Source organism: Pan troglodytes, chromosome 7 (genome assembly GCF_028858775.2).
Source record: "Pan troglodytes isolate AG18354 chromosome 7, NHGRI_mPanTro3-v2.0_pri, whole genome shotgun sequence".
In the NCBI taxonomy this organism is placed as follows: domain Eukaryota; kingdom Metazoa; phylum Chordata; class Mammalia; order Primates; family Hominidae; genus Pan; species Pan troglodytes.
In genome coordinates, this window is record NC_072405.2 from 25,371,863 (window position 1) to 25,394,993 (window position 23,131).

The following is a 23,131-nucleotide window of genomic DNA, read 5'->3' on the forward strand; positions in this document are numbered from 1 at the left end:
TTGAAAAGTTACCTTGTTTGCCAAAACAATGATGGATCCAATATTAGAAGTTAAACTAAGTACCTAAACCAGCAGAGTGATAGGCAAGGATAAGAAGTATTGGCTAGGAAAGCCACTTGTTGAGATGGGACAGGGTATAGTTTAGGAGGGTCAGAAAAAACATACATAGTGCGTTTTGGCACAGAAAGGTTAGGATCTTTGGGTGCTGTGAAGCTTCCTTTGGAGTTCAGGACTCACCAACAGAAGCTTCTAAGGAGTTTGAATTGAATAATTATGGGATATTGTTTACATTAGAACTAAGAAAACTGTGAAAAGAGGGCTGGCAAGAAGTGGGCTACATAATCTTGGTTACCTGTCTATAAGTGTCTCCCTCTTTACTTTGTACTGTATTTTTCCCTCCAAACAATGCTTGTAAGGAGGACTTCTTTTCTGTATGTATTTTCAAGATCTTTTTAAAGTGTAAAACTTGGTTATTAGAGATGGTGTAAATTTGTATTAGATTTCTGAAATACATGCAACAAGTGAGCTTCTGTTTCTGTTATTTTCAGAAACAGCTGTTATTAGTTAAGAAAGTAGGACACTATCTGTGCCTCTTTTGCGGGTTCAAGATTTCACAACAGGTGGTAGCAAATGTATCTGTGGGGGGTCCCTTTTTCAACTTTGTGCCCCTCACCCTGGTCATCTCAAAATAAAAGATGCAGTGTTTTGAGAAGGGCACGTCCACTGAGCTGCTCTTTGAAGGACACTTTCAAGTTTTCTTCTGTCCAAGTTTTCTCCTTTATGCTCTAGAAGTGAAAAGGAGAAAGAGATTGAACCTCATTATTATAAGGTTCATGAAATTGAAGCACTTCATAGTATGTGAAAGTCTTTTTCAGAAAAGCAATTGTTCCTTGTATTTTGGGGGAATTGATAATTACATATTCAGTCTTCTTTTGTTTTATATTTCTGTTTTTGAAGCCTCTAGAAGTTTAAACTATAATGTCTTATGCTTAACATTTATTTTCTTAGGTCATTTTAGTTATAATTTTCCCAAGAATCGGAACTAGTTCATTGTGTCGTGTTTTTTTTCTGCCGATCTAAGTAGCTGAACATACTGAATATATTTAAAATGTGACGAGTTGATATTTTCCTTTTAAACAAACTAACAGACTTTGGATTAAAAAAAAGTGCTTTAGGAAAGTATTCAAATTTTTCTCTCAGTGCTATGCAACGAGTATCACAGAAGTACTTTTAAAGTATATTATCAATTTTTATTAAGTGTACTAATTATAAAGCAGAAATATGTATACTTTTATACGCTTTTTACTATCTTTAACCAATACAGAATATGAGTAACTTTACAACTAATATGGATTTTGTGCTTTAAAATACATTTTTCCATTTTGTGAATACCTTCTCTGTTTTTTCTGGCAGAGCCACATGCAGGGTTCAGAATAGCTTTCAACATGTTTGACACTGATGGCAATGAGATGGTAGATAAAAAAGAGTTTTTGGTGGTATGTATATTAGATGCTGCATTTTATCAATAATTAAATATTGCTTACTTATATTTTTATGTTTTTGCCTTATTGGGAATACTACTGTAGAGAAAAGAGTGAAAAACTTACGCTTTTGCCTTTACTTAATAAAGTATATACTCAGGTACTTTGAACAATATTTACATTTTACAAATATAAATTACATTCAGTGTATGATGATGATTATCGTTGTTTTTTACCTTACATAAAAGTGTGAAATGTGTCAGGTGTTTTCTGTTGGGTGGATAACAGGCAGTCCTCAGGTTATACATGCCCAGTTAATATTCAGTCCCCATTATGTCATCCACCTAGGCACACAACTCCTTCCATAGGAACTTCTCTTCCTTCTCAATATGGGATTCATGATTTTTCTTTCTCTTTTCTCTTCCACTTACTCCTGCCTTGCATTCCAGTCTTGTCCCCACTTCCCTGTTCCTTTCTGTTATCTTTGACCATAGGCTGATAGTTCTTAGATATTTACCTTTTGATGTTTCTTTGACGGGTCCAGCTCTGGCACTGGTCTGACAGTGAGTTCAGTTGCTCACTCAACTTCACAAACCCTGCTTCCAGAATTTTTCTGTTTGTTTTACCCATGTATTTTGCATCTCTTTTTGTGACAAAATGCCTAGTCTATTTTTTTCTCTGAAACAGAAAATACTATTAATGTATTCCTTAGAGTAACATGCTCTACTTTTAGCATATATATTACACTCTGTCTTTACCTACACTCTCCAAGTAAAAAGAAAGGGAAATCAACAGCCATTTTCTTTTCTTCTTTTGTTTTCTTTTTAAATTATGGCCCTACCTCCTGAACAGCCATTTTATTTTCTACTTTTCCTTTGTAACATAGCTGTAAAAATTCCTCAGAAAACCTCTGAAAGAGCTTCATATTTACTTCAGAAGCTGAAACTCAGACGAAGTCTATGACATCATTCTTTTTCTTAGTAGGAAAGAGAAAATATAAAAATCCTCATCAGAAGCTAATTAGTAGCCATTCAAAGGGAAACAAGCAGACTGATTCCTGGGATTTATCAGTAGGCTTAAACTCTCACCCACGCAGCCCTTGCCCAGGTGTAGTCCCTGAGCCAAGCCACTGGAGCTGGAGCCTTCATTCCAGTGCTTTGCAGAATGATGGGGAGATGGCGGTTTTCAATTTGATTACAATAGATATAGATGTGTTTCTGCCATCCGAAAATGGCCAAGGTTAGTGTTGCTTTCTTATGATGGTACACAACTGTATTTTAGGAACTTTCAGAATGGGCCTGTTTTTCTGCAGAACGTTCTATGTCCACACTGCCAAGTTCCATCCCCCTGACTTAAAGTAAAAGATTAACTTTTGGAACTCACTCCTTTGGAAGTTGCCTGTGTGGATGTCTGCATTTTAGAGAAAAAGTAAAACTGTAACATTAAGTACATTTAACTTAATTATGGGTTACCAATACCAAAGGATATATCTTCTTGGGGGGAAAAAACTGAAATCAGAAAATAGATCTATAGCAGTTTAAATATTCTTGGTGGATGAAGCTGTTTTCTTTGTTTTTAGAATATACCTAGTCCAGAATAGTAGATACATGCCCAGAAACTCTTGTTGGATATTTGATTCTTGATTGATTTCTTTGTCAGCTTCAAGAGATATTCAGGAAAAAAAATGAAAAGAGAGAAACTAAAGGAGATGAAGAAAAGCGTGCAATGCTGGTAAGAATACTTTATAGTAGCTTTAGGTGGCTTTTCTAGGCAACAATTATTTTATTCATGTTAAGAAACAATAATTAAAGTTTGTAACTTTGAAGCTGTCCCTTTCTTGAAAACTTTGTTAAGTTTTTATGTAGAAAAATTGCTTCAGTATTTATATGCATTGATATCAATATTTACTTCAAATATTGATATTAAACATCTGTATCCATAATCATTCATTAAATCACTTTCATCCATATTGTTATCTGTGAGATTTGAAGGGTATATCATACAATAGATTAATACAGATCATTATGCATGTAAAAATTTAAAGGTGAATTGCAAAGATTTAATTATAATGTGAGAGAATTTAGTGGTAATATAACAATGTGACTGTCGAAACGAATAGAAGGAGATAATATGTTTTCTTGCATTCTTAGATGTATATATTAGAGATTCTTCTTCTGGGATATATAATATTTTCATCTTTTTCTGAAGTTAGAGTTAAGCAACATTACCCTCCATCTTCCTAACCAGTTTTCTTTTTATCTGAAGTATTTCAGCCTGACCATAGTCCAGGTTCACATAATAAAAATAACAAACAGGTACTAAGACCTTACAATCGGACACTATACTAGGTGCTTTCCATACATTTCTGATTTAAGCTACCCAACAATTCTCTTAGTATCCATAATTATAGATGAGGAAACTGATAATTGGGAAGGTTAAGTATCTTGTCCAAAGTTACATAGTTATTAAATGGCAAAGCCAAAGATTTGAACCTGTGTCTGGCCAACTCCAAAACCTCACTTTTATCCATTGTGACATATTTCTTTGTCTGATACTTAGATAACCAGAAATACAGTGAATTTTGTTGGCATGTAAATGACATTTGTTTCATTTGCAAATTGATGGCCCTGTGCAGTAGTTTAATTGTCCTACATAGAATTCAGATAACTAACTTCAGAGAGCTAAAACTTTATTTTTATTATTCTCATTTTTATAAGAATATGTATTAGGTTTTTCTTAACATAGATTATTATCTATAGCAGATGGGTGCCATATTCAATCCCAATATATTTATGAAGTATACGTTTATATTTAGTTGAATGAAAGCAGATTATCAAGATTATATAGCACATACTGCTTTACAGGATATTTGACCATGCTGAGAATTATAATTCTCAGTAGTCATTGAACATCCCTCAGTATACTGTTGACAAAGCTTATGGAAGACAGTCTTAAAAAATCGAAGAGTTCATTGTAATGTTAGTCAAGTATTAAAAGGGGCAGTAGTAGTTCTCTACTTAATTCAGGTCTCATGATTTTCAAATTGTAATTAATAAATCCTACATGAATAGCCGCATAATTGCAACTGTTTAGAGTATTAGCAAAGAAGACTAGAGAATTGAATACTTTCTTAAATTTTATTTCTTGTAAATAATATACTAAATGAGTAAACAGTTATTTAAATTTTGATATATTACCTCTAACTATAATTGACTGAATAGGCAAGTTGTTAATAAAATACTATTTAAGGAGGCTGAATAATGTTAATGAATCTATTGATATACTTTAATGATAAAGTAGATAGTATTTCAGTGGATATAAATATAATTGTTTTATTTATTTGTTTATTTATACTACTTCCAGAGAGGACTTACACATTTTCCAGTAAAAATACAGTATTATTCTAGTCATTAACATTTATTAATACATCCATCAAGTAATAAAGGGAGATAAAAAAGAGAAAAATATTAGCAGACAATGCACACTGAGAAAACCTACAGTGTTAGCACAAAATTTGGCTCTGAGCGTCACTGCAGCCAAGGTATAAGAAATTTAATATTGATTTAATGCAAATATTTTATAATAGTGATAGAGTAAAACCTCATTAACTTAGATTAATTAGGGAAAATCCATCTGAATTATATAATCTAAATTATACCAGCATACCCTAAATTGTATTATTTTATTTTATATGGGTTAATGAACCATTCCCTTTCAAATATATGGAGAAGGAGATTTGTTTTAAAGAACAGATTAAAATAACTTTTAAGTAATATATAATTTGTTTATATATAAATGAATGCTTACTAAAGTCTTTGATATCCACAGGTACCTCGGAAGTATTCGTTTTATGTAACTTAAATAGCGCTTCTAAAATCTTACTTTTGTAATGTAGCTATCAGAGCTCTTCCTTAAAACAATTCAGAAATAATCTTTAGTACAACTTTGGAACTAACAGCACTTTACACTATAGCTCTCCAAATAGTCATTACTGTGTTTAGCAATAATGGTAATTAGTGTTAACATTGTTAATCACATTTTAAATAATGCAAATCTGAACCAGGGAGGTTTTATTTTATATTACTTTAGTTATCAAAGATTTTAGTTTTAAAGTTTTTTTTAGTTATACTACTTTACTTAGAAAAGATTATGTAAAATGTAAGGTGATGTTATCAAGGTGATAGAAATGACAGTATGATTCCACATATTCTTAGAATAGTTTGGCTGAGTTTTGAGGCAATTAAAATTTAACTTATTGTGAAAATATGTGAATTACATAAGAGAGACAGCATAGCACACGCTCAGGAGCCAGATTTTTGGGGTTTGAGTATTAGCCCTGCCACTCATTACCTGGGTGACCTTGGACAATGTCCTTAACCTCTCTGTTCCTCAGTTTTTTCTCATTTGTACGATGGGGGCATTAGGAGTAATGACCACATGTGATTGGTATGGAGGTTAAAGCACATAGCTACTTAACCATGTGAAATGTAATAAACACTCAAAAAGGTTAGCTAGTAGTGAAACTTATTCTTTAGTTAGTAGAACCATGTAACTACTTTAAACTGAATCTTAACATACCTAAATAAAAATTAAATCAAAACTAAAGTTAAAAATATTTATATGCCAAAATAAAACTGTGATTCAGAAGGGAAAAGGGAAGTGAACATAACATTTCTTGGGACACTTATGTGCTGAGCTCCATGCTATACTCATTGTTAATGTTACTCCCATTTAGTCCTCATGACCGTTCTACCAGGTAAGTATTATACCTGCTTGGAGATGAGAAAACAGTCTTAGAGAGATTCATGTGCCTAATGTCACAGCACTGATGACAGCAGAGCAGGATTCCAGCACAGGTCTCTCATACCATTTCCACTGCCTTGCTGCTGCATCTGGATTTCCCCCTATGCCATGTAGCATTGCGGAAGCATGTCCAAATCAAACCGCATACTTCAGGGCAACGTGTTTTACTCAAAGCAGTAGTTCTATTAGAAGGTTATAATGAAATGGTTGAAATGAGCAAAAATTCATTTAATGTTTAATTATCTGAGATTTTTAAAACTTTGCTACTCATCTTTAACATTTATCCCACTTGTATTGTTCGTGTGCTCTATATAAAATGTAGCATAATGATTTGCCCTTCCTAATTGATTATTTTGTCGTCTTTTTCCTTTTTTCTTTTGCTGTACTTGGGTTCATTCTGAAATATGACACTTCATTTGGCCCTTTGTGCTCTATGTCAGCGTCTTCAACTTTATGGATACCATTCTCCTACTAATAGTGTATGTACAATACTTTAAATGTTCTTTATGTATATAGCCCTCACCTGTTATACTTGATAATGTTATTTCTTTATATAAAGCTATATCTGCTGTTTACTAATAGAATGTTTCGGAATTTATTGAACACAATAGGTGCAATGAAGCCATAATGTTACATTTCATTCCTAGATTTATGCGAAGACTAAAATATGCAGAATAATTATATATCTTTAACTTTAGATTAAAATAAGGAAAAGGTAAGTGTACAACAATTAAAACATAATAATTGAAATTTTATATTTTTTAGCAGTATTTGAAGAGTAATGTAGAGAGAGCAGATTCTCAGGCTATGTTCCTGCAGAACACAGGTATTTTATGAACCAGATCTATCCATCTTATGTACAGTCTGTGTTCAATTCTAATAAGTGTCTTAATGGATAGACTTTTTTTCATTTTCACTTTTGCTCACAATTTTTTTTCAAAGCCTTTGTTTCCTGCCATTTCCTCTGCTCTACACAAAAATCTGGTGTAAGCTGCTACTTGATATGTTTATATCAGTTTATCATATTATTTCTAAAGAGGATAATGACTTTCAGACTTTTCTTGTCTTAAAAAAATTGAGAATTTCTGTAGATGAACTTCCAGTTGTACCCTTCTTCTTATGCTGAGCTTTCTTCTTTCTTTTCTCCTGAGAAAGTCAGCACTTTTGGTTAGCCCAGCTGCTAAAGAAGAACAGGCCATGGCCCTTTTTGAATGTAAACATGTGCAGTTCACTTAATTTCCCCAAGGATCCTTAAGCCTCCTGCAAGGATCCCTCAATTTTTGCAAATTCCACCATAGGAGCCCTTGAATTCAGGGTCACTGATTTAATATTATCGTGCTAAAAGTATTCTAGTTGTAGTGTACAATTCTAAAAGTAGGTGTATTGTCTCCTGTATTGGAGAGTTAATCAAAATTCCAAACTATAAAAACTAATTCTGTCACAGATTTAAACAGCTACTGGAGGCTGATCCCCGTAAACTAAACCTAAGATGTTTTTCCTCATTATACAAAATGGACCTGGAATGGGTTGAGAAACAAGCCAAGTCCATAGGATCCATATAAGTAATTGTTTTGTTTACTTACAAGATACTTTAAATTTTTTCTACAGAAATCACTACTCTTTTCCATTAAGTAAAGCCTGTCATTTCCTTTCCATTTTTTAAAGGATTACTCTGTTAATGATTTCAACAATTTCTGGAATGTGTAAGATGAAAATCTCACAGATTATAATGCCATATGCCATATAATACTTAGGACTTTATGGGGGTTTTTTTGTTTGTTTGTTTTTTAAGATGGAGTTTTGCTCTGTCGCCCTGCTGGAGTGTAGTGGCGTGATCTCAGCTCACTGCAACCTCCAACTCCCTGGTTCAAGTGATTCTTCTGCCTCAGCCTCCCAAGTAGCTGAGATTACAGGCACATGCCACCACGCCCAGCTAATTTTTGTATTTTTAGTAGAGATTGGGTTTCACCATTTCGGCCGGGATGGTCTTGATCTCCTGACCTCATGATCCACCCACCTCGGCCTCCCAAAGTGCTGGGATTACAGGCATGAGCTACCGTGCCTGACCTATGATTTATTTTTCTAATGTAATATGTCATCATTGTATGAACCATTTTTCTAACTTTGACAATTTTTATTTTTCCCTTAATCTCATAAGCTGTTTTCATATAGGGTGATTATGCATTTTTTTTAGAAAAATACATCTCAGAATAACGTTGCTAAAAGAAAATAGATCCTAATGTTGCTCTAGTTTAAACTACATATGCAAATTGCAGTCACTGAGACATTAAGACAATACTGAGAAGCAGACTTAAATCGCAAATTTTATTTATATTACGCCTGTTTAATAAAAAATTATGATTTTTACATTTTATTGTGGTAATATTTTTTTCTTTTTTTCATTTTATAGAAGACAGCTTTTTCTCATGTAAAATGCACACATTAAAGTGATGTAACTTTATGTCATTTTTACATAGTCTAAAATATTACAGGATTTTTCAACTCCCCTATGAGTTTACTTGGTTAGATAAACTAAATTTCCTATAATAGAAAAATATTTGCTCAATAAGGAGTTATTATTTTCACAAACTACAAGCAAACAAGAGACATTCATTTACAATTAGAAAAAAATTCCAACAGCCTGAAAATGTATATGAAATATCATTGATACAAGTATTATACAAATCTATTAGTATGGTGTTATGAATTAACTAGCAATTATCTGCTAGTTTCCAGAGTTGTAAATTAACTCAAGTGTCTAATTTGAGTATAGATCATGGAGCTGGATATAAACTAAGAGATTTATAAGAGCTAGTTTCTACCTTTAGGAAGAAGTTTCCTCAGGGAAAGCAGTGACCCACTTGGCTTTTTACTATGGAGATAGAGACTCTGTGGTCCCTGTAGTGAACTGTTCCAAAATTTAATCACTTTTACAGTAGATGCTGCCTATTTTCCATCACGTTATTTCCTGCTACAGTGTAAAACTGAGCATACACCTTTGTATTCATGAAGACAGCTGTTACCTTATAACCTTTTCTGTTCCAAATAACCGTGATTCTTTTCCTATTTCTCATGTGGTCAACTCTTAATGTCATCATTGCACAGTGATGAAAAGAAGTACAAAAATTCAAAAGGATAAATAATGCCAAAAGCCAAGTACATTTGACTTTGGCATGTATTAGAGGATTTTTTTAGAAGATTATTCTAAATTCTCCTAGTTTCATTGCTGACAGAAAACATACCAGTTTTTATACCAGTTCTTTGGTGTATATTGAGACTTTTTTATGGACTAAAACAGTATCAATATTCTTAAATGATCTGTATTTGAAAAGAATGTGTATTTTCCAGTTTGGGGTACAGGGTTGTGTAATATATACAGATGTATATTACCAAGCATGTTAGTTATGTGTTTTAAATCTTCTCTGTCATTACTAATGTTTTTGTCGGCTTGATTTGTCAATTAGTATGTTAAATTACACATTACAATAGATTTGTTAACTTCTACTTACTGTTTTCTTAATTTTTGTTTTATGTATTTTGAATTGTTGTTACCTGTATAAGATTATAGATTATTTATATCATCTTAGTGAATTGAATCCTCTATTATATGCTATCCCTAGATCTCTAGAAATTTTTTTTGCCCTAAAATCTCTTTTAGTTATCAGAATAAATATACTACCTACCTCTATTTTAATGTTTTATACTACTTACTGTTTTTTCCTGTAGTGATGATGAGCTTTCCCTGATTTTTAAAATATATTTTAGTTCAGAAATTGTCTATAATTAAAACGTAAATATACAATAAAATAAATAATGATAAAATTGTAACCACCATAATATAGATCAAGAAGTAAAATACTGCCATATACCACGAATCCCCTTCATGTGTGTCCCCACTCATAATCCCTCAATGTCCTTCAAAAGTTAAACACAATCATGACTTTTATGTAAATCACTTACTTGCTTTGTTCTGTGGTTTTACCACCGACTTATGCATCCTAAACAGTGTAATTTAGTTGTACCCCTTTTTGTGCTTTATGTAACTGGCATCATGTTATATGAATGTTTCTGTCTCTTGTTTCTTGGACCCAACATCATGATTGCCAGTTTCATCTGTGTTGTATGTAGTCCTAGTTAATTCACTTTTTTTGCTGTCAACAGTGGCTTTCAAGCATTGTGGTCTGTGATCCCATTACATTGTCGAAAGTTATTGAGGATCCAAAAGATATTTTGTTTACGTATGTTATATATTATGTATTTACCATATTAGAAGTTAAAACTGAGAATTTAAAAATATTAGTCTATTTTAAAACAATAATTTAAAAACTCATATGTTAACATAAACATTTTAATGTAGGAAAAACAACTTGAAAAATGTAGTGAGAAGAGTGGTATTGTTTTACATTTTTTGCAGATCTCTTTAATGTCTAGCTTACTAGAAGACAGCTGGTTTCTCATAGCTGTTTTGCATTCGATCTGTTGCAATATGTTATTTTGGCAATAAGTACTGTCAGTTGTTTACTTTCAAGTGACAGGCTCTCGCTTGGTTTATTTTAAAAAAAAAAATTGTCTACCAGGTACTGAAATCTGAATAACCGTGGTTTGTCTATTAGTTGTTATTTCAAGTAAAAGTGGTGGCTCATGAAAAAAGTGGCTAGTTCAGCTTGCAACACAAACCATCACACAGGTGTTCTTTCTTAAGACAACCATGGTACTTCAGCATGCAGCAGTAGTGCCGTATGCACACTTCCTGTTTCATCACACCAAATATTAAAAAGATGCTCATTCTTCTATGCCTCTTAATTTCTCCTTAACAGTTTGCCGTATTTTTATCTTTTCATGCTGCATTGTGCATAATTCTTCATGTTTATCTTCCGGTTCATTAATTCTACTAGAGATATATAATCTGATATTAAATTTCAGTGGTTAAATTTCCAAGAGTTTTATTTGACTATTTTTTTAAGAGTAAAACAATTTTTGATAGTCTGTTTTTCCTGAATAATTCTTTCAAATCTAGCTTCATATTTTTCAAAGTTGTCAAAGTTACTTTGTATTCCGTATCTAAGCATTTCAGTATTGGAAGTCTGCACATCTGGTTCTGTTGTTTGTTTCTGCTGGCTCTCACTTAGGGTGGCTTAATGTTCTTTTGTCTGTAGCAGTTTTGTGTTTTGGGCATACAATTGTTGGAATGTCTCTCTTCAGATTCTTTAAGGACTAGATTAAGGATATGTTCTTCCTGGGAGGATTGTATTCAGTTTTCTTTTTCTTTTTTTCCTATGATATACCTAGGGTGCCATGTAACTTTAAATAACAAGTCTCAGATTACAGTTTTTAGGGCCATGGTTGTCATAGTGACACGAATTATAAAGATATAGTTTTAATATGTGTGTGTGTTTGTCTGTGTTTAAATATCACTAATAGCAAAGACAGTTTACTATCTGTTCCTATGGGCTGTTACTTTATTTTTCCCCTAGTTTGTTTAATCTCTGAATAGAACCTTCTTAGACCATTTATTCAGACAGGGTATTTGGCTCTCTGAACATGGGCAACGTTAGGGAGCCATTATTCTGCTTAGCACAGTGATATATTAACCATCTCTAAATCAATCTTCTTTCCTCCTAACTGCCTTTTTCCCTCCTTTCCTCCTTCCCTCTTTATTTCCTTCTTTCCTTCCTCCCTTCCTTTTTTGTCTCCTTCCTTTCTTGCTGCCTTCCTCCCTTTCAGTCATATGTGGCATGGAATGCCTTGAATGGGATCCTGCTTTGGCTCAGCCAAAAAGGCCCTGAGCGCTTTTGACCAAAACTACAAAGTGTAAGGAAGTTCTATCAATAACAGACTCTGAACTTAAGCAAAAAATGTGTCAGACTTACAGGGCACACTACATCCAGGACATCATTTTGCCTGTGCCTTTCACTTGTGAAGTTCTGGGCTACCTAACTGTATATTCTTTTACCTCTTTTAATGAAGGTCTACACATTTTACATGACATCTGGTAAAGGGGCCAGTAGCTCAGATAGCAAACAACGATAACTGAGAAAACTTCAGGAAGTCTTTGCGTATTGGTCTACTATTTACATATCAAAGCATCATAGTTGTCTGTTTCACAGCCATCAAAGTGTCCAGTTACACCTGGGCATTTTTCTCTGTCAGCCTTTCCTTACTTAGCCTGTATGCATAGATATGTTCTGGTTTTATATTTGCTTTGCATTTCTTGCTATTAAAATCTAGTCTGACTTTCATTGCTACTTTAAGCTTATGTAAAATATCCTTACTGTATTATATTTTCGTGGTGATAAAACTTCCTACTAGTTTGCATATTCTGAGAATGTACTCTTAACTTCATCGTTCAAATTGTTTAAAACATTTAAAACTGTCTCCAGAACAGATACATATATAGGAATCAGTGAGTGTGCCAGGCATATCACTGATTTATTAGCTGTTTTTTCCTGCAGCAATAGTTGCTGTAAGGATGTTGTTTCTGCCCTCAGAAACTTTATAATTATTTAAAGATGATGTAAGATAAAACAAAAACAAATATATCCAGTTACAGCAATTCAGTAGTATATCCTAGCATTATTTAATCCCTGAGGCTAAATGATGAACCAGAAAGCTTTCTGCAGCAGGACACTTGTAAAACTGTTATGTTCTAAATAAGATTTTTTAAATTTGAAAAGTTGTATATTATCCTAATAGATAAATATACATTTTCAAAAATATTTTCAAATATGGCAAAGCAAGAAGAAAATTTAAAATATCCTAACCCCAACATTTGGAAATAATTAATATATTTACTTCTTTTTCTTGCCCACAAAATACATGGTTGGTTAAACTAATTTTAGTTCTTAATATGTGTGTGTGTGTGTGTGTGATGGTGGACAGTGTTTGGAAGTAAGGATGAGGCATGGCTTCACAAAGTGAATCATTCCTGCTACCCTTCTAACAGTAGTGCACAGTAAGCCTTATTTTCTAGTTTGGTGGGTTTAACAATTCCTTTCTTTATCACACGTTAACCTTCTGAGTTGAACTTTTAAAACGCATCCACATTCAAAATATGTGAATAATATTTTCAGATCAATCATTTGATCTAGCTAGTATTTATTGAGGTTATTCCATATCTATATAAAATAAAATGAACTGTTATTAGTTCTATATTTAGCTAGTTTTACCTGTTTAGTTTATAACTGCTTAGTTAAAGCTTATATCATTATAAAGGGAGTGATGCAGATTCTCTGTCAATTTGCTACATTTATAGTTATGGTAATATTTATGTCTGTGTTATGTAAATGGTTCCTGCTAAATAATACTTTATTTACATTTTATTAAGATTTTATTAAAATATAGGCAGTGGGCAGTGTTTCTAGTTAGTAATAGTGAATTGAAACTTAGAGGACCTTTGAAATAATTCCTAGATGCATATAATTTTATTAGGAGCACTGGACTTTTAAAGATTAAGGCAAAATGAAAGAAAGAAAAGTTATGTTTTCATCCAGTCACTCTTGAGTACACCATGCAGCATTTCATCTCACATTAACCAAAAGACCACCTGAGAACCTGTGAAATCTTCCCTGATAAATCCTGACAGAAACTGGGTTTAATTATTTTTGTTTATGGGGATCCAAGTTAGGCTTGCAGTTTGACATCTTCCTAGAGTGATTAGACTACACTTTTTAATCTACACTTCCTGGTATCTCCTTCAGACTACCCTGTTCTCAGAATTTAGTATCCTGTCCTTGTAATAAATAATAAGTACCGTAACTATTCACAATAGAAACACCTGCCAAATCTCTAGTAGTTTTGAGTGCTTTGACTTAAAACAGGTCTATTTCTTTTTGACAAGTTTGGGATGAATTTAAACTTTGTTTCTGTAAAGTATAGATAAAGTTATTTTGAATCTTTGATACACTAGCAAGATGAATGATAGCCACCAATAATGTATCTTTTAATAGGTTGCTACAAAGTTACCAAAATTTTTCCCAAACAAATTTACTTCACACAAGGTGTGAACAGAATTTTTTTTCACCCTTTCTTAGAAGTTACACACGTTTCAGTAGAGGGGCAGAAGGAGAGATCGGAGAATTTGATTCTTTTCGACAAAGCTACATTGTACTTAGAAATAGTGGTTATATACTATTACACCTTTGAAAGTATGTGAGTTACCAGCAGTGTAATACAATACTGTGGTGCACAGCAGAAAACAAAACAAACAAACAAAAAAAGGTAAGCTAATGTGTTTCCTTTTCAAGGTTGGTTAGATTTAAAGTGTATAAATTATCATTCTTTGTAACTATTCTTTAGATTTCAGTTGTGCTTCTTAAAACTTCTACAGGTACTTAAAACAGATGCTGAGGAACTTGTCTCCAGAAGCTATTGGGATACACTGAGACGTAACACAAGCCAAGCACTGTTTTCAGACCTCGCAGAGGTATAATTAAACCTCAACAAGGTCCTTGTACTATTTGCCATCTTGTTAATCTAGTCCTCATTTCATTTTAGTCACAGTGATGAAACCCAACATGTATGTTACATTTTCCATTGTTTTAGTACAGCAAAAAATACTATATATAAACTGTGTATTTGAATACATCAGCTTTGACAGTTCAACTTAATTAAAAGGAAATGGCATTTTTTTAACTTAAGGATCACTTTCTAGAAATTAGAATATATATATTTTAAAGTTTCACTGAATCTTTTAAGCTTACAATTTACCATGTTACATGAAATGCTGAAATGTTTCCCCCAGTAAAAGATACCTGACTCTTCAGAGTTATGTTAGATTTAAACAAATTTCCTAGTATTGATAGTGAGTGGCTTACCAAAGGCCTGGGGTATGGGAGTTTGAGAAGGTGTGGTAGGAACAGCCAGTCAAGGAAGGGAGGAATATTTTACCTTGACATTAAGATTGCCAGTGCATAGTGAAAATAAAAAGCAGACCGACCTTATTTCAGTTCTATTACCGTTTATGAATTTGTTACAGATCTGCATCGTACTGCTGCATCGGAGTGGGCTGCTTCCATTATCCCATTCTTACGCCACTGTCAATAGGGATTTCTAGTTTTTCAAGATGGGCCATATCTTAGAAACACTGTTTTGTGTTTCTTATTAAGAATTTTTCCTAAGAACTTTATTAGAGGCAGCTAGCGGTCTTACCAGAAAAGACTTTTCAATAAATACTGAGATTTATTTTTCATTATCTCTTTCTCTTTAAAGTGGGCTTCTCATTTCTTTTTCTAAACTTTAAATTTAACTTTTAGAAGTTACACCTGAAAATATCTGGAGAAGTAAACTGGAATCAGTTGTGACTTCTGTTATCCATATATACAATGTTACTCTATTGACATATCTAGACTAGGGCAAACACTTGAAAATGTTAATTTTGTCACCCTTGCTCAGTTTTAAAGTCCCAAAGCAATTAAAGTATTTTGTCCTATGTTTAATGTGTCTGTGATATATAAATGTGATGTAATTATGACCAACAATTACCTTTTAAAATTACCTTTTCAATATGAGCCATGTTTAGGTATGAAGTGGCAGATGTTCCATTTACAGATATTTTAGAAGCACTTTATTTTGTAATCATTATGTAGGCACATTGTAGTAGTCAGTGCTTAAAAATAAGAGCAACTGGGACTCTTAGAGTCCATACAAGTCAACTGTGTCCTAGCTTCCATGCTTCAAATCAACAGTCATATCATTGTTGTCTCTCCCCATACTAGAGTATCCACCTTCCAGCCTCCAACTATCTTCATCCCATTTAACTCTGGTAGACATTCTCAGTTAGACAAAATCTGCTAATCAGATGTTGAATTTAATTTAAATCTTGGGAAGTTTAATATCAGAAAACCAGTCAGTTCCTGTGTACTCAGAGAATTATATGATTTCTGTAAGATCTTTGGAAAAGGTATATGGTTCTGTTGTAGATAGACTGGAGGAGCTGTGGGCTTTTACAGCTTCCCAGAGCTAATTAATTCTGCACACCTCTTCCCAACTCGACATTCTGTGACACCCCCTTTGTTACTTGAAAGTGGCCACGATAGGAGTATGAATACCACAGAAACTGGCCAACATTACAAATCAGCCTTTTTTTTTTTTTTCCTGGACAACTCAGTTTGCCAGCACACTATTGGCTGTAATTAATCCACACTCTGATCCGAAGCTGCTAAATTAATGAATGAATTGAATCAAATTTCATGAAAGTAAATCTGATGGAGACAATCAAGAAAGGAAAAAGAGAAAAAGAAAACAAAACTTATATCGTGTTGCAAAGTAAAATAATTACTTGGGGATTATCTGTTACTACCCTCCCACATTAGAATAATAATTGAGAATTAACTACAGTTCAGTTACAACTAATTATATAAATCCTTATAGGTTACTGTGAATACCAGTGGAACACAGAATTGTTTATAGTATTAGTATTTCAGGATTCAAATTGGTTCAGAAAGAAGGCTTGGAAATCTATTTGTTATTTGTATTTCTTTATTATATATTTAATATGTAATTATTGAGATAAAATCTGTTTATTATAGGGAAATTGGGTTATTAGCCCCTCATATTCTAGTCTGGAGCTGTTTCTAACCATAGATTTTTAAAATTACAGTAAAACTCTGTGTCTCCAATTATTGTGAAACCATATAATGAAAATTTGAATATCAGAGCTAAGACCACTTTCTAACCAAAATCATATATAATAAATTCTTAGTGCAGTATGATGAGTATATTGTGCAACTGTTGAATACAGTCTGTCAGTGTCAAAATTATAAACACTGTTTTGAGTTCTACAGATGAAATGTAAAATTTTGCTTTAAATTTGCTTTAAATTACATATTCTTGGTAAATTTCAATGGATTATTCAAAAACTTCATTAACAAAATCAAAAGTTTGAAGATTTCCTCTAGCCCTTGGATACCTCGTAGGGTTATTATCACGTTATAATCAATAAAAATATGTTAAAAGAATATTTTTAAACCCTTTAATAGTTTGATATATTTATATTTCATGCAAGTTTATTTATTTTATTTTTGATGAAATCATTTTAAATAGTTTTTAATCAAAACAAAGTAAGATAATGTCCTTTGAATAAATGGCCCATGGGGTTCTTTGGTGGCTTTTTCTCCCTTTGTTATGAAAACACCCGAGTTCATTTTATTTTAACAATGAGCACAAGAATCACAGGGATAAAGTCTCTATTTTTCTCTCAGTCCTTGGGTGATGTAAGTTACATAACACTGTTAAGATCCCAAGGACACTGGTATAGTTTTCAGTGGCTGAGCAGTACTCTGTTTCACTGAATGGGGGAAAAGTTTTCCCCATTTTCATTTTCGTTTCTCTGATGTCACTGTTACTTATGCCTCATTGGATCTGGATTATCTGGATAAGCGCAACATACATCTCATAACATTTTGATGCTGAAAGACTGTTAAGTGAAGATCTGCTCTGATCAGTGGGCAGGAGAAAAACTGGCTGAATGAGGTCATTATTTAAAACCTGTATAAGACAAAGCCATCTTATTTTAGTATACTGTGTCTTGAAAAGGACATCCCACACTGTAAGAAAACATTCCTTAATTATGTTATCTGAATTCACTAACTTTTGGTGTTCCTGTAACCACTCATTTTAAGGCTTTTTTTCCAGATGTATATAATATGTAATTTCAACAGCAAAAAAGAAGTAAGAGTGTATGATGTAAAAATCTTTTTTTCATTAAGATTCAACATTCTTTTCTGTGTCTAGTCCCTTTTCAGTGTCCTGAAATATGTTTGACAAAAATACATAATAACAGCTAACACTTACTGAGCATTTACAGTACACTAGTCAGAGGGCTAAATGATTTAAATGTGTTATCCTTACCACAACCCTTTGGGATAGATACTATTATTATTCCTTAAGATAGTAATATCCTCGAGAGATTAACTTCTCTAAGGTCACTTAAATAATGAGAAGTGCCTGGATTCAAAGCCAGCAGTCTGACTTTTAAACTCATCTTATTTGCTCACCACAATACTGGCTATTTGTGAAGCAAGCGACTTTTTCAAAAACAACATTTCCCCCTTCTGATCTACTCTTGTCTCCTTTCCTCCCACCCCATTCCTCTAGCTTCCAGACAGAGGCGCCTCTACTCTTATGCTCCACTCGAGCATGGAGTAACCTCTGAAATATTTCCTCCTACTACTAATTTAAGCGGATAATAAGTAAGATAATAAACTTATTAAGCTAGACTCTATTAAATCACAAAAAGAGTGCCTATAATTAATACCAGATTTCTTTTTTCCCAAAAGTTATTTGCATCTTATGACTACTAATAAGAACATTTGTTTGCTTATATTTTAACTTTATCCTCAAAATTGTTGTTATGGTTAGGATTATTCCCATTTTATAGATAAGAAAGCTGAAGGTAAAAAAAAGTCAGTGACCCATGTCTTCTAATTTTAAATCTTGTTCTATTAGAGCAGGCTGCCTCTTCAACTTAAAGTTCTGGGGACAGTAATGCCTTTGAGAGCTACTCCAATTATACTAGTCTCCCCTCACTTATGGAGCCCCAAAAGACTGGCACCACTAATATCCCTCAAGTTTCATAAGAAGCTTATTCAAGAAGATGCATTTAAAACATAGTATGTGACACTTGGCTACCTGGCTGTATTTTTTTTCCTCCCGGCAAACAGATCAAACTACTATCAAATCCTCAAAGAAGTTGGTTTTATTGTAGACAACTTCTCAGGTATTCCAGCTATGGAGAATTCTTGGGATTTCTCAACAAAGTAAACTGAGAAGTAGTAGTAGAGATCTACCAAACAATGACAAGGAGGTTATATGCTGGAAATGATTAGGAAAATCTAAACTAAATTACCTAAATGTGAATAGAATATTCAGTCGATTACTAAAGAATGTCAACAATTTTAGATAAAGTACAGATGACCCTACATGCTGGAGTTTTTAAGACATGTGAATAATTAGTCACTTTAGAAACAGATTTTAATGCATTAAAAGGGGACATGTGCAGGGGAAATCAGGTGTGGTCTTTGTTACTCCATTTTAATCATTAAAAGAGAAGAAGATTTGGTTCATGGAGAAAGGAAATAAAGATTTAACAAATGTTATGAAGGACAAAATTGCCATCTTTATGAAAGATTAGGAAGAGGGCTATGAGGAATCAAAGGAATATGAAAATTTAGTATATGGGTGAATGAAACTTTTGGTCAGCAACCACAGAAGACTGATCCTTTGTAGAGAAGTATTTGTTTTCTGTCTTATGTTTTCTATGGAGTACTATAAGGGTTCTGGACAAAAAGCTAAAAACTATGTGCCTATCTACAGCTATTTTTCTTGAATAAAAAATAGGATTATTTAAACTCTTTTTTTTCACATTTCCTAGGATGATGTATAGGAGAGTTACAATCCTTTGAATTTTATGCTTTTTGTACCTGAGTTTATGAAATGAGTTAATGGCCAACTGGAGAAGGAAGGAAGGAAGGAAGGGAAGGAGAGAAAAGGAAGATCTATAAAGCTATATTAAAGGAAGGTGGATGATTTTCATAGGCCATTATACTTTATAAGGACTATAACCAAGCAGTTTTAAGAAAATACTTAGAACTTAGTTTATTGAGTGGGAAAGCAAAAATCCTCTGGAATTAATTTTTTATCCATTTGACGTGTTATGTAAGACTTTGAAAAAATTATAGATCATATAAATTTTCAAGGTCATATTATTACTTTAGTTTTTCTCTTTCCCAATACAGTATCCATTTAAAGTATCATAATTTTGGAATACAGTGGTTAAAGGAAGCTGTTTTGTGAAGCTTGGGACCTTTCTTTTGTCAGCTCCATTTATTCAATATATCTGAAGAGGTTAACTCTTTGGAACATCATTTAAAAAAACACATTTTTCAGATTGATTAGGAAAATCCAAACTAATTACTTGTATAAAAATAGAATATTTAGATGATTATTAAAAGATTTCAATTATTTTAGATAATTTAAAAGATAGAATCCTATATGCATAATTTGAGATTAAACATTTCTTAAATCACATCTTCAGAAATTTTTGAGTACAATGATCAGTTCCATTCAAAGTTCTATTATTAAAATGTGAGCTTTATTTTAACTATAATTGCATGTATTAATATGCCTGTGTTTTTCATTCTAATATTAATATATTTACATTCTTGATGTTTGTATGTTGATAACAGAATTCTTTGAGAAATATTGGGTATCCCTATTCTGTTTCTTTTATTGAAGCTAACTTTTAAATTGTGATTTTTTTTTAAGCGTGCTGATGACATCACAAGTTTAGTAACAGATACTACACTTCTTGTACACTTTTTTGGAAAGAAAGGAAAAGCTGAGCTCAACTTTGAAGATTTTTATAGGTGAGCTTATTTTTATATTTTTATTAAAAATTATTAGCCTACTGAAATCAGAAGGATCTTTAGAAATTGTCTAGTACAGCAATACTCACCTCTTTGTTACTTTAATTTTAAATAAGATCCTCTGTATAATAAATACCCACATTTATCAGTACCTACATACCAGTGGTTGTATTGATAATTATAACAGGAAGTTACTGAATTTTTTAAAAAATTCCAGATATCTGGATTGATTGTTATCTCTTGTATATTCAGAAGAAAGTATGTTGCCAATTCCTTGTCTCAATAAGCTGCAGTGACAGTAACAAGTAGTTTTAAGTATCATTGCTATTCTGCAAGGTACTTTTGTTATCCCCATGTTATAGATGAGGAAACTAAACCCCTGAAAGGCTAGGTTATTTGCCCTGGGTGCTACAGTCATTAAGTGGTAAAGCGATCGTGTGCTCTTTTCATTCTCATTTACAGGGAGGAACTTTATTAATCTTTGCGTCATCATACAATTATTTCCATATAACCTTTTCTAGGACAGTGAGTATTTGCTCATCTCCTGTTACGATTACTCTTTATTTATCTTTTTCCTTCCTTATTACATTTTTGTCATAGATTCATGGATAATCTCCAAACAGAAGTTCTAGAAATAGAATTCCTTTCCTACTCAAATGGAATGAATACCATCAGTGAAGAAGATTTTGCTCATATTCTTTTACGATATACAAATGTGGAAAATACATCAGTATTTTTAGAAAATGTGCGTTACAGTATACCTGAAGAAAAGGTATCTAATCCTCATATTTAGTTGGTTATGTTACTGTTTTGCAATATGTGCCTCTAAAACACATTGCCCTTTTGTTAGTTCTTTGGCTTCTCTGTGGATTAAAAGATATCTTGGATGTGTTTCATTCTGTGTCCTAAATGCTCTGGCTACACTTTTAAAAATAAATTAATTGTATATTCTGGGTAGATATCCACATTTTTCTTAGGTATTTCAAAACTCCTTTAGGCTACTACCAGTTGTTTTATTCAAATTAACAATATCATTTTTCAGGAGAATTCCACTTAGCTCTATGCTTTGACTACTACCTAAATACCACCTCATAAAAAACAGTTTATGTTGACATCATTTCTGTCACACTCTATTCCTTTCCGTAACACCCTTAATAAAAGGTCATTTGAAGACCACCATTGATGAGTGAGTGATCTTATCATCAGCTGAAGTGAAGTTTTTCAAAGAGTTTGGATGGCATGAATGGTTAAGAACCTGGGACAACTGATTGCCTATTTGTTTAGTAACAAATGTGTTGTCAGTGCTTCTGAACAGTTGCATTATCTAGTGGTATTTGAATGCATCATTGCCACCAAATAGAACTAGTGTTACAAGCACCTCTTCAAGCGTGGGATGTTTTAGATATATTGCCTTCTATTTGTGTTCAGACAAGGATCAGGTTAGTCATCCAAGAAAAACTTGCAAATAGTTTGACTTTGTTTAGAATGGATACACTGTGACAATGTTAACAATTCTCCATTTCCCCTAAGGAATGAAAAAAAAAAAAAAAGACTTCATGCATTTGGCAATTAGTTTACGATATCTCCAAATTAGAGTACTTTTTGTCTGTTTTCCATGTTAAACAGAATTTTTCCAATTCATAGGTACTTCCCTAAAAATAAATATTGAAAATTGTACTACCCTAGTAGTGCAATTTTTCCAGCTACTGAGGTATTACTTAGGGACTTGAATCTGCTTTTTTTTTTTTTGCTTTTATTAAATGGAAATATTAAAATCTGTAACTTAAAAGGTTAAGTTTTTTAAAGTTAAATTCAGTTTCTGAAAAATTCCAATTTCTAGAAGTATCTTAAGCACCACAAATGATTACTTGTAGAAATGGAAAAATTTGCACGTGAATCAAAATTAATTGATTCTCATTGATTTTTTTTTTCTACATTACCTCATCAATCCTCAGAGCAACCTTCCAGGCTTGACAACTTTCTTCAGCATATTTCTTTTAGAATAGTGGAAGCTGAGGCTTTCAGATACTTAGGCCGTTGTCCAAGGATTCAAATCCAAGGCTTTCTAAGCCAATGACATTCTTACCACACTCTACTTATGTCTTTCCCCTCCTTCCACCTACTTAACTCTTCCCCTTCCTTCCATCTCTCATCTCCTTCTCTCCAGAAGAATAACAGCTACTAATATTTGAATAGCCCTTTACATTTCTAAATTACTTTCATTTTCATTTGTTTACCTAGCAGATATTTATTGAGCATCTACTATTTACTTGGCTTTATTCCAACCACTGGGGTTAAAGTGGCAACATAAGCAAAATCCTTCTCTCATGGAAATGTATGTTCGTGGAGAGACAAACAAGTAAAAAAAGACATACTTTCAGATACTGATAAACGTTATGAAAGGGAGCAAGAGTCATGGGGACTGGAAAAGAAGGTAGACTGTTAGGAAGAGCTTTGCTGAAGAGTGAAGAGGTAACTTCTGGG

The 23,131-nt window shown here is 32.8% G+C and overlaps 1 protein-coding gene across 13 annotated transcripts in view; it reads left to right on the top strand.

The window, feature by feature from the left end:
* Positions 1 to 23,131, top strand: part of MICU3 (mitochondrial calcium uptake family member 3) — a 94,518-nt gene that overhangs the window by 56,343 nt on the left and 15,044 nt on the right. For 7 of the 13 annotated variants that reach the window (XM_009454850.5, XM_009454852.5, XM_054657207.2 and 4 more), the window contains 6 exons: positions 1,414 to 1,496; positions 3,141 to 3,212; positions 6,725 to 6,763; positions 14,611 to 14,706; positions 20,547 to 20,647; positions 21,248 to 21,419. In XM_009454850.5, coding sequence (XP_009453125.1) covers positions 1,414 to 1,496; positions 3,141 to 3,212; positions 6,725 to 6,763; positions 14,611 to 14,706; positions 20,547 to 20,647; positions 21,248 to 21,419 — 563 coding nt within the window. The remainder of the gene's footprint in view (positions 1 to 1,413; positions 1,497 to 3,140; positions 3,213 to 6,724; positions 6,764 to 14,610; positions 14,707 to 20,546; positions 20,648 to 21,247; positions 21,420 to 23,131) is intronic. The other 6 variants (XM_009454855.5, XM_054657208.2, XM_009454851.5 and 3 more) reach the window with 3 other exon arrangements.